At 41.6% G+C, this 11,467-nt stretch overlaps 1 protein-coding gene across 3 annotated transcripts in view; it reads left to right on the top strand.

Annotated features, from left to right (window-relative positions):
* SEMA6D (sema domain, transmembrane domain (TM), and cytoplasmic domain, (semaphorin) 6D) overlaps window positions 1-10,909 on the top strand; it is a 14,895-nt gene extending 3,986 nt beyond the window's left edge. The window contains exons 10-18 of one of the 3 annotated variants that reach the window (XM_009330952.1): window positions 1-124; window positions 307-462; window positions 546-719; window positions 1,471-1,611; window positions 1,713-1,790; window positions 2,630-2,691; window positions 3,036-3,092; window positions 4,945-5,112; window positions 7,211-10,909. The exon at window positions 1-124 is cut by the window's left edge and continues 35 nt beyond it. In XM_009330952.1, the coding sequence (XP_009329227.1) occupies window positions 1-124; window positions 307-462; window positions 546-719; window positions 1,471-1,611; window positions 1,713-1,790; window positions 2,630-2,691; window positions 3,036-3,092; window positions 4,945-5,112; window positions 7,211-8,514 (2,264 nt within the window). In that variant the 3' untranslated portion in view covers window positions 8,515-10,909. Of the gene's footprint in view, window positions 125-306; window positions 463-545; window positions 720-1,470; window positions 1,612-1,712; window positions 1,791-2,599; window positions 2,692-3,035; window positions 3,093-4,944; window positions 5,113-7,210 lie in introns of all 3 variants that reach the window. The other 2 variants (XM_009330951.1, XM_009330953.1) reach the window with 2 other exon arrangements.
* The last annotated feature ends 558 nt before the right edge of the window (window positions 10,910-11,467 follow it).

Below are 11,467 nucleotides of genomic sequence, written 5' to 3'. Positions count from 1 at the left end.
GTTCAGCAGTGTGTGCTTTCAGCATGGATGACATTGAGAAAGTCTTCAAAGGGAGATTTAAAGAACAAAAGACTCCTGACTCTGTTTGGACAGCTGTACCTGAAGACAAAGTACCAAAGCCAAGGTAAAAGGTTCTTACTCACGATGCCATAATATTGTCCTTAAATCAGCTGCACTCTTGAGCGTCTTGTCGGGTAAACAGCAAAGCGGAGCTTTACTCTTCAGCCGTAAGGATGCTCATTAGCAGGCTGCCTTCTCGCATTAACTAAAATACCTAAGAGGAAAACAATGTTGTTCTCCTTTCAGACCTGGCTGCTGTGCAAAACACGGCCTAGCAGAGGCTTACAAAACCTCCATTGATTTCCCAGACGAAACGCTCTCCTTCATCAAATCTCATCCTTTGATGGATTCAGCTGTTCCCTCAGTCATTGAGGAGCCCTGGTTTACCAAAACACGTGTCAGGTATGACACCGTTCAAAAATAACGCACGTGAAAAGGAAAACAAGAAAACGCGCTGTTAATGGTACGCCTTTTGGTCTTGATAGGTACAGATTGACAGCAATCGCTGTAGACCACGCTGCTGGACCCTACCAGAACTACACAGTCATATTTGTTGGCTCCGAAGCAGGAGTAGTGCTTAAAATCTTGGCAAAGACCAGGCCTTTCTCTTTGAATGACAGCGTATTACTGGAAGAGATTGAAGCATATAATCATGCAAAGTAAGTATTACCAGAACACCTAAGCTCTTCCGCTAGTCCTTGGTACCTAGCTAAAAAAACTTACGGTAACCGAAAACCAACTCATTATCACCAACATCACCACTTGTTTGTCATTTCAGTGTTCCTCATGTCCACCTGAAAATATTTGGTCACTTGCCATTTTGCATGGGTTGAGTGAACCACCTAATTCCACTTCAGTGACGTCAGTGGTACAGTCCAATTCTAGTGATACAGTCTAATTCTTCTGCAAATAGATACACTTCTTCCTGAATATGAAACGTCAGAACTATCTGCTGCTGTTAAAAAGAAATGACGTGAGCTTATCTTGAGGGTTTCTCAAGAGTGACCAATAATGTATAAACTATGTCTAATCGTTTGAAACTTGTTTATTCTGGTGCAAAGAATTTGGGAATGGAAGCATTCCGATTAGACTTCACAGGCGTCCGATACAGGACTCCTGTTCTGCTCTGTCGAGATATTTATGCCGAGTGAGAGAACAAAGAAAATGGATTTTTTTAGTTCAGCGAAATTGTCACCTAGCTGTAAATAAGAGCCAGAAGCTGGCATTTGATAACCCATAGGTTTGTTTAGAAATCACTCAGCCAAGAGTAGTAAGTTACATTTATATATGTAAGAAGTCTCTTTTCAGTATCTACACAGACAATAAATAAATAAAATGTTTGCAGTGTAAGCGCTGCACAAAGTACTACAGTTACTAAAATAATGGCCTCCTGTTATTTTTGCTGAACAGGTGTAATGCTGAGAGCGAGGAGGACAGAAGAGTCATTTCCCTTCAGCTGGACCGGGACCACCATGCTCTGTTTGTGGCGTTCTCCAGCTGCGTCATTAGAATTCCTCTGAGTCGGTGTGAGCGTCACGGGTCATGTAAAAAGTACGGCCCCGTTCCTGAACTCCCTCTTAAAGGAAGGGCACCAACATCTCTTGGCAAGGAAGTAAAAAATGCATGATTTTTTTGGGTTTTTCTCTTGCAAGGGCATGTATTGCTTCACGGGACCCATACTGTGGCTGGTTAGACCACGAGGCATGTGGAAGAGTGACACCAGGCATGCTGTAAGTACTGCTTTTCAAATTAGCCCAGCATCTCTACGTACGCTTGACAGACCACATGAGCTCATACCCTGTGCCTGTTCCCTTGCCCTCGATTAACAGATCTCCATTTTTGAGGGGATGGTTTTTCAGTGTACTCTCTACGTAAGAGAACAGAATGCTAAAGTCTGACCTAATTCTGCAACCTCTAGGTGAGGACTTGCTTTCAGTGGGAGTTTTACATGTGTGTGGGAGGACGAGCAGACCTGTAGGAAGAGCAGTTGGAAGTAGGAAGGCAAGAACTTGCTGCCTGCAAACCTGAGCAGCTCAGAGAGGACAGTACACAGTATCCCCTCCCAGGCGTGCTCACGGCCAGGGCACGGTCAATTGCAAATACGAAAGCACAGGATTCACAGTGGGAAGAGAGTAGGATTTTGCCTCCACGCTGGAGCTGGGGTGATATATATGCATACCAGAGGCATTTTGCACAAATCAAGTCTGTAACTTACAGCGCATTAGCAGCTGTATCTTAAAAAGAGGCCTTTGTAGCAGGCCAGTGGAAACCTTAACTAGTATAATTGGACAGTTGTATCTAAAACCAAGAGTACGCCCAATGTAGACGACATGATGAAGTTGCTGAAAAAAGGGATTTTTTTTCTATTTCCTGGCATAAGCACGTCTGTAGAATTTTAAAGCCTGGCGGGAACTAACTTGCACATTTTGTAAAACAATTTTTTGGGCCATACACTAGCTCTTGTCTATGTTTCCATTTGCTGCTTCCAGAAAAAAAGAAAAATCACCATTTGTTTCCCTACTAATACTGTTAATTGCAGGTTCTCTTTGTTTGTTTCATACAACCACAGCACCGGAGGATATGTGCAAGATGTCGAATACGGCAGCACAGCGCAGCTTGGGGACTGCCATGGTAAGGCATAGTCATTGCTGCTCGTCCGTAATGTCTCAGCGGTAGTCTGTGGCCACACCTCACTATGGATGTTAAATTGATGATGAGCTTTTCAGTAACGCGATGACCGCGTCACCTGGTGTTACTGTGAATGTTCTCAAAGCTGAGCTTTTTGGTCCTGGGTGGCAGAGTTTTGTCTTTCCTTCACCGGTTTACAACTATTTGGGGTCTACAGCAAAGTATTGAAGAATTTCTTTTTTGTAACCAGTAATATTTTAGTTTTTATTTTCCATTACTCAGGTTTGAGATCTTTTGCTTTCTTTTTGTTACTTTTTACTGATTACTTGTTCCTTTAATTCTTTTAGAAATTTTGCCTACTACAGCTACACCAGATTACAAAATATTTGGCGACCCAACATCTGGTTAGTTTTTTTTAATTTTTTTGAATTAATGACCTTTACTTTCCTTCAGTTCAGCATTTTCAGCCCTTTTTTCCTTCCTTTTGCACAGTTGGCAATCCTCCATTTTTGTGCTTTTACTCATGTTCCCACTGATGGTAAAGATAGTGAGACTCTTCTCACTCAGCACTTCACCCTGTGTAGCCGCATGTTGACAGCTCATTATTTATTGAGACATCTTTTATTAAAGAGCCTGATTAACATAGATGACATCTTCACTGCACGAACGTCCACTAAGCTTTACTCTTTATCCCCAGCCATGCATTTGTGAATGCCCCTATTGGTCATCTCTAGTAGATGAATGGCAGAATTTCATCATCTTCCTCCTTACCTCTCCTTTCCTCTTTTCCTTCTTTCCCAGCAAGCTTTTTGCACAAATACACATCTTCTAGAATGTGTATTTCTCTTATTTTTGAAATGTTTTAAGTAGTTTGTGCTAATGGAAAAAATTTAACATCACAAACTGTGTAGCTGAATGAGGACCTGTGTAGACAAAGGTGGCTTAGAAAAGAACTTTGTGCATTGTTGTCAGATGGACTTTCACATCCTTTTCTCCTTCAGTGATTTTTTCTAATAGTGTGTTCACTGTCAGCCCCTGGCGTTCAGGAAGACAGGACCCCGTGTTCCTCTGTTGAACTCAAAAGCAGAACCTGTGTTGACTCCTGACAACAGGAGCAAGACCGAGCCTTTATTGCCCAGCTTTTGCTCCCGGCACTTGGTCTCTGCTTTCAAACCCAGGGCGCATTTCTGATTGACAAATACGAAAATAATCTACTTGTATGTTAAATTTTTAAGAGTGCAACAAGAACATTATTTTGTGTTTTGGTTTCTGATGATGTATTTGCACTTCTGTAAGTTGACAAGAAGTAATGTTTGAGATGAATATTTTCCAGATATATTTACCCATAATGAAAGTTAGAGACTCGCTTAGGAAAGCAAAACAAAACAAAAGGGTGTTACATGGAAATGCTACCTCGCTTGCATGAGTGTTTGCTTTATCAACTGAATTTTCAAAGGGCTACATTAGGACACGGATACGGCTGAACCTTATTGTCAAGTCCTGAATGAGTGTGCCTTTGAAGTACATTTCTCAGTCAGATCTCGAGCCATAGACGTTCCTGCCTAAACCTACCGGGACAGTGAGCACAAAATACTTGAGTGTGCAAAGCAGACTTTGGATTGTAAACCCAATTTGATGTGTTTCCTCCTCACGTAGGCTATGGTGGTTCTCTCAGCAAAGGTACTGCAGAGGAGCCAGAATCTATGCAACGTTGTTCCTTAGGAACCATTACAAAATAGAGGTTAAAAACATTCCTTTCACCCCCACCTGTAGAAATGCCTCATTCAGCAGTTCCTGGCATACCATAATAGCACTAATGGAGCTGATCTGGTTTCTCAGGCGTAACCTGTCATGAGTGTGTATCTTTCCAAGTAACTTCTTTTTTTTTTGAAGATGTTTAAAAGGCAGCCAAGTATGTTGTCTCCAGTGAAGAATATAGCAATTAAGTGGAATGAGTTGTGCTTTTCACCTCCACCAGTTGCTTACTTTAACTTTTGCACTGCTTTCGTGTTTGACTTCTCTGGCTTTTTGGCTAGCAGCTGTTGATGTTGTAATGTATTTTTTTCGTACCTAAAGTTTTGAACCAATTGATTTTAATCAGCCCTCTGTACTTCTGCAGAGCGTAGGGGGTCGCATTTTGCTCTGACGTGTAACTCCCATTAAATACTGTCTCCAGCTATAGCTTAGATGCGCCATGAAACAGTGAGGAAAGCCTGACTGTAATACACATTAATAAAAATCTGTTTGCCACCACAGACATGGAGTTCTCCTCAGCTTCCATTACCACAATGGCAAGTATCCCAGTTATATCACCTAAAGTGATTGGTTCCTGGAAACCTAAAGTGACTGGCTCTCGGAAATTTGTAGTTCAAGATGACCCAAACACTTCTGATTATTCTGATCCATTATCAGGTGTCCCAAAGGGTAAGGCCTTACCAGGGAATACATTGCAGCTGAATGGAAACCTGATAGTCTCAGCATTGTCTAAGGCTTAAATGTAACAGCCATGATCGTTGGGCTATATTTTACACCCATTTCCTGTGAATATGCAGACAGTGCAATCATGTTTTTCATACCTACTTACCCGGTGTACAAAGTGCTGCTTAGAGCTTATAATGGCAACCACAGATAATAAGCTCAGCCTTTTATTCCTGGGGTGCTCCAAAGCTCCCGTTAAAATCAGTGGGAGTTCTGGATGCATTAGAAAAAAAATTACATTCAAGACTTACCTGCACCTCTGGTGGTTGTTTTCAAACCAGTCTAGTTTGGATACGACTATTAGTCCTCTTGAACGGTTGCTTACAAGAGCTTAATGTTTTTGGGTTTGGTTGGTTTTTGTTTGGTTGAGGGGGGAGGAACAGAAAACAAAGCACAGCTCCATGACAGATCCATGCGTTAAATGGGGCATATCCCAAACTCTGCCTGCCTGCAGCACGTTTCTGAAGAACGTGGGTCAGATCTGAGCAAGGATGAGCTGAATTTTTATTCTCTGGATATGAGCATCAGTTTACAGATGATCTCAGTACATGGAGAGACGCACACAGGTTTTAAGCCAAACACAAAAAGAAACGTATTCTGCACGTAATTCATCTTTCTGTAGCCATTCTTTCAGCTAAGCGTACCTTTGATTAGGCTCCTACGGCAACAAAGACTTTAACTCAGTAGGACTATTGCAGTCAACCAAAGAATCGAGAAGCTTCCAATCCCATAACCAAGATCTAACACAAGTCTTCATCAGTACACAGAATAGCCAGGTGACAGACATGTTTGCACAATTCTGTATTTACTGAAAATCTCACCAGCCAAAACCCATTTGTGTTTTATTACCATTCACCAAAACATATCAGGTTTCCTATCAGCCATTATGGCAGTGCATTTGTCATTTTAATTTGTTGCAATTATTTTCCGTTTTGCTTTAAGTTTTTGTTATCATTTGCTCTTGGTTCTGAATCACATTTTGTGTCACGGCTACTAAGTGAATTTTACTCATGTTTTCTTTCTCTTGCACAGTGCCATTAAAACCTATAACCCTGAACATTAACAATGTTCGAAGGCCTTGCCTCTAACAAAAGTCAATCTCTTCCTTCCCTCTTGCTCTTTCATTTTAACATCCCTTGGGATAGTTAACAGAATTACTTTCATTAAAAACTAACATTGTCTTAGCTGCAAGATGTCTGTGGTTGCTTCAAAAATCTCAAAAAACAAAGGGAGCTTGTTAATACACAAATAAAAAACTAATCCAATATTCAACTTCTTGGTCTAAGCTAAAAGTTTTCTAAATTTTAACATTCTCTAATAACTTAACCTTGCAAGTTGTTTTTTTTAATGTTGTGCAAGTATTTATGTTCATTATTGACTAAAGAAAAGCAAAATTAGTGTTTTAATAGAATGACATAACCTTGAGCTTCAAAAACAGTACACTTGCGTAATGCAAGGTGTGCCACTCCAAGGCTAGCAACCGACGGGTGTATGAGTTCACAAGTTTTGCACCATCTTACAGTAACGTAGTTATAACAACGCAGTATGTACATTATACAGTTTTACACAACCTTTGCATAATCCTGTCTCTCTTCTGATACTGATTTATGAGTTGGGCAGAAAATTGAGAGAGAAATCCCTCCATGAGTTATTAATTGCTGTCTGGCCCAGTAGCACCTTCTCACCTCAATTTTCCAGCAGAAATCATTAATGTTGATAACATAGAGGCCCCTTTGTGTGAGCCTTAAAGGAAATTTGGGGACAGGCTAAACCGAATGTAGTATGAGAGAGAAGCTTTGACGAGCATTCCCCATTATCAAAGAAAATGGACAGTCTTCATTTAGACTGATCAACGCTCACACAGTCATTTTTATTTGTAAAACCATTTGCATTCACCAGTGCTGTGGATTGCAGGATCCAACTGAGTTACACTAGCACTAGACACAGAGCGCTTACACACACTTGGTGAGGGAGGCTACCTTCTTCTGAAATGTAATGGTATGGAGTACATGTAGATTTATGATATACTGCATGTCTTTTGCAGGTGTAAGGTGGGAAGTACAATCAGGAGAGTCCAACCAAATGGTACATATGAATGTCCTAATCACTTGTGTCTTTGCTGCTTTTGTCCTGGGAGCCTTTATTGCGGGAGTGGCCGTTTACTGTTACCGGGATATATTTGTGCGGAAATCCAGAAAAATACACAAAGATGCAGAATCGGCTCAGTCCTGTACTGACTCCAGTGGGAGCTTTGCTAAACTGAATGGGCTGTTTGATAGTCCCGTCAAGGAGTATCAACAAAACATTGATTCACCCAAACTTTACACGAACCTGTTGACTAGCAGAAAGGAGTTGCCACCAAACGGTGATACGAAGTCCATGATGATGGACCACCGGGGCCAGCCTCCGGAATTAGCTGCGCTTCCAACTCCTGAATCTACACCAGTTCTTCAACAAAAGACTCTGCAGGCTATGAAAAGTCAGTCGGACAAAGCGCATAGTAACCTCAACGCTTCACGAAAGGAAACCCCACTAAAAAGCCCTCAGTTTTTTCCTTCTAGCCCTCCGCCCCACTCTCCTCTAAGTCATGGACATATTCCTAGTGCTATCGTTCTTCCCAATGCTACCCATGATTACAATACATCGTTCTCAAATTCTAATGCGCACAAGGCAGACAAAAAGATGCAACATATTGATCATCCACTTACAAAACCATCCAGCAAAAGAGACCACAGGAGATCTGTTGATTCCAGGAACACGCTGAATGATTTTCTGAAACACTTAAATGAAACTACTAGTAATCCCAAAGCAATTATGGGAGATATTCAAGTGGCCCACCAGACTTTAATGCTGGATCCAATGGGAAATATGTCTGAGATCCCACCTAAGGTTCCCAACAGGGAGGCGTCTTTATACTCTCCTCCATCAACTCTTCCGAGAAACAGCCCCACAAAACGAGTGGACGTTCCCACCACTCCCGCAGTACCAATGACCTCTTTGGAAAGGCAGAGAGGTTATCACAAAAATTCTTCACAAAGGCATTCAATATCTGCCCTTCCTAAAAACTTAAACTCACCAAATGGTGTTTTGTTATCCAGACAGCCTAGTATTAATCGGGGGGGGTACATGCCTCCCACGGCAGGCACAAAGATGGACTACATGCAAGGGACGCCTGTCAGTGTTCACCTCCAGCCTTCCTTGTCCAGGCAAAGCAGTTACACGAGCAACGGCACCCTTCCTCGTACAGGAATAAAGAGGACACCCTCCTTAAAACCCGACGTGCCACCAAAACCCTCATTCGTTCCTCAGACAACTTCAGTCAGACCACTGAACAAATACAGTTACTAGGACATGTCTGTGCTAAAAATGAGTGTGGCATTGACCTGTACAGGTTGTGAGATGATGTTGTGGTAGACACGTAAGACAGAGACTTGCTTGTTATTAAAGAGAACAAAGTGGCCAAAGAAACTGTCTTTTACTTCAGCAACATCTGTGTCTTGCCACGTGTAGCTACAGCAAGACTTCGTGTACTTGCTAAGAGCAAACACAAAAAACAAAGGAAAGTGCTGGTCATTACATTTCTTTTGTTTGGAGCTAAGGAGACATGTAGCACAATGGGGTGGGGGCTACTTTACTGTTCTAGATAGCTAAAAAAAGTTATTGGGAAAAAGAATCAGTAAGCAAATACTTGAAAAATGGGTTCCATTTTAGACTGCCATTAAGCGTGGTCCTTCCCATTAAATGTGAACATTTTAATATGTATGCATTCACCTTGCCTCTTGCACAAATGTCAGAAAATGGTAATGTCTCGATGAATATCTGGGTTAATAATCGATTTGCTGGAATTCAGTCTCTGGCCCAACTGTAGCATTATTATTTTTTTCTCTCCATGTGTGTGGCATTTTGTTTGTGCCACGGATAAAGCTGTGCGTGTGTGTGGATGTGCGTGTGTACTGTACACACTAGGATGTACTTAGATTCCCATTGCATCTTTTATGCTATGGAATTGTTTACATTGAGCATGACTGAACAAACCAGATGAGACTGCCTTCTGCAGCCCATGGGGTTCAGTTCGGAGACAGCCAAGGATGAACTGCGCATCTCTGCCAGCCTTCCGAATGGTAACGCCTCGATCAAATGGTCAGCCAGTGAACGAGAGCGGATGTGTTTGATTCCTCCTAACTCTGTTGTGCTGCTATCGAGTCAGAGCTGTGCATTTCAAATCTAGTGTTTTGGGCTGGAACGGGGGAGTTCTACTGTGTTTCCACAGCGCCTCCGTCCAGTACCCGGACGCTGTGAACTTGAGCCCCTGTACTTCTCACTGAGGGCAGCTAATGATCAATTCACTTGGCAAAGGCCTGTGTAACTAGAGAAGGTTACGTTTTTGTTGCATTTAATAATGCCCTACACGCTGATAGACTCTTGTCAATAAAAAAAGAAGAAACATTAATTGGCCTGGCAGAAGCAGTCTGTGAAAACTCAACAGTAGTGCAATCAATTTGTTTTTGTTGTGTAATGTAAGGGTTTTTTTCCAAAGTCATGCAGGTAATGACAATATTCTGTAAATATTATGTGTGAGTTTACCTGAATCTGTGCATTTTGTGCCTTATTCATGCAAATGATAAAAGTACTAAAAAAAAAAATAAATAAATCTGTCAAGTGTTCTCACTATAGCACATATCTCCCGAGTGCCAGTTGTAAAACCTCTCAACAGCACCCAAAAAAAAAAAAAAGGATAAAAAGCAAGAATAATTAATGGTAACTAAAGGCAGCCTACAATCCAAGAAGACAGCAGCATTAAATCACCTTACCATGATAAACATTCCACTCCAGCTCTCCGAAGGATCAAACAGTTATAATGCGAAATCAAATGAGGTTTCTAGGGTAATGCGACACCTGCTAAAGTTGTGTAAGCTATTTAGTGGGGTTTACAGAATCCACTTGCAGCTGACGTTCGACACAGATGGCTATTTGAGCTTGCAAACTACACACTACCACATTGTTTATTGAACATAACTATAGACATAACCATGGCAGGGGAATATTCATGAATTAGCGGGACAAATAACTGCAATGGGTTTCAGAGACGGTGGCGATGTATGTGATGCGTTCGAAGGGGAGAAAAGGTTAGTCACTGAAAACTGGATCTCTGTTACGGAACAAGGAACGAAGGATAGAAGTAGTCATTTTTCTCTTGTAAAGCTGTAAGGGACATTTATGTCTTGAGACCTCTGGATCCAAAAATCAATGATCTCTCTTCCTAAACACTTCTGTCTTGCAACTAAAACACTACAGATTAATAACTATTAAAAATGTACTCTGTTGTCAAAAGACACAAACTGATCGGAATTCACTTTACAAATATTAATTAATACAGACTTGTGTGAAACCGAAAGATAAATGTATGTGAACCCTGATAACCTCCTGTAACATTGTGCTGCCTTGTAGATGGTAATGTGAGTTCTCTCAGTATTTATGTTGAAATTTCTAACATTCAACCTAGTCCTTATTCTGTTAATTTAATAATAAAAGATGCTTTATCCATTTGTGCAAAGGTAAACGCAGATTGTATCTTTTTTAATGGTACGGCATAAAAAAAGTAACCCTTAAATGAAGCTGCTCTATACTATAGAGTACTTTAACATGTATAGATATCTTGTAAACTTGTATTGTGGATGTGTAAATAATACGTTCTTTGGGTTTTTAACACCGCATGTAAAGTCAAAATAAAATATTCCAATGTACCGAGTGTCTAGTTTCGTTATTCGTGAAGCTGGTTTTAGGCGCATTGTTGCGGGGATTACAATAGAGGAAGAGCTCTGCTTGCCTGTCATAGCTCTGTGAAGAAGGCACAGGGACATCCTCTCATCGGCCTTACCGGGGACTTGCAGAGGCGGCCGGCGGCGCACGCCGGTGTCCTTCCATTTTCATTGCAGGCGCATGTTGACATGCGTGCTCTTGAGGGAGAGCGGGTGTCTGTAGGTGACTTTCAGCCTCCCGAGTTAAATATGAGACGCCAAAGTAGCCGGCGTGCGGTGGTAGGGAGCAGTACGGCGTCGGGGCTGCCCACGTGACACACCGAGAAGAGGCGCTGCATTTGCAAATACGTGATGTACGCCCGTATGAAGCCTCTACTGGAGCTCGATCCAGGTTTCCAGCTGCGCTCTGGTTCCTGCGACCCTGTCTTGTAAGGTTAGAAAAATAACCAATTTTGTGCAAATACAGTACAGTTTCGAAAGAAAAAAATGTAGCCTACAAAAAGAGATCATTTCTGGCAAAATTAATTGCAGACCCTACATAG

The sequence above is a fragment of the Pygoscelis adeliae genome, unplaced genomic scaffold, assembly GCF_000699105.1.
Source record: "Pygoscelis adeliae isolate BGI_AS28 unplaced genomic scaffold, ASM69910v1 Scaffold318, whole genome shotgun sequence".
Taxonomy (NCBI): Eukaryota; Metazoa; Chordata; class Aves; order Sphenisciformes; family Spheniscidae; genus Pygoscelis; species Pygoscelis adeliae.
This window is presented reverse-complemented; position numbering and strand designations above follow the sequence as displayed.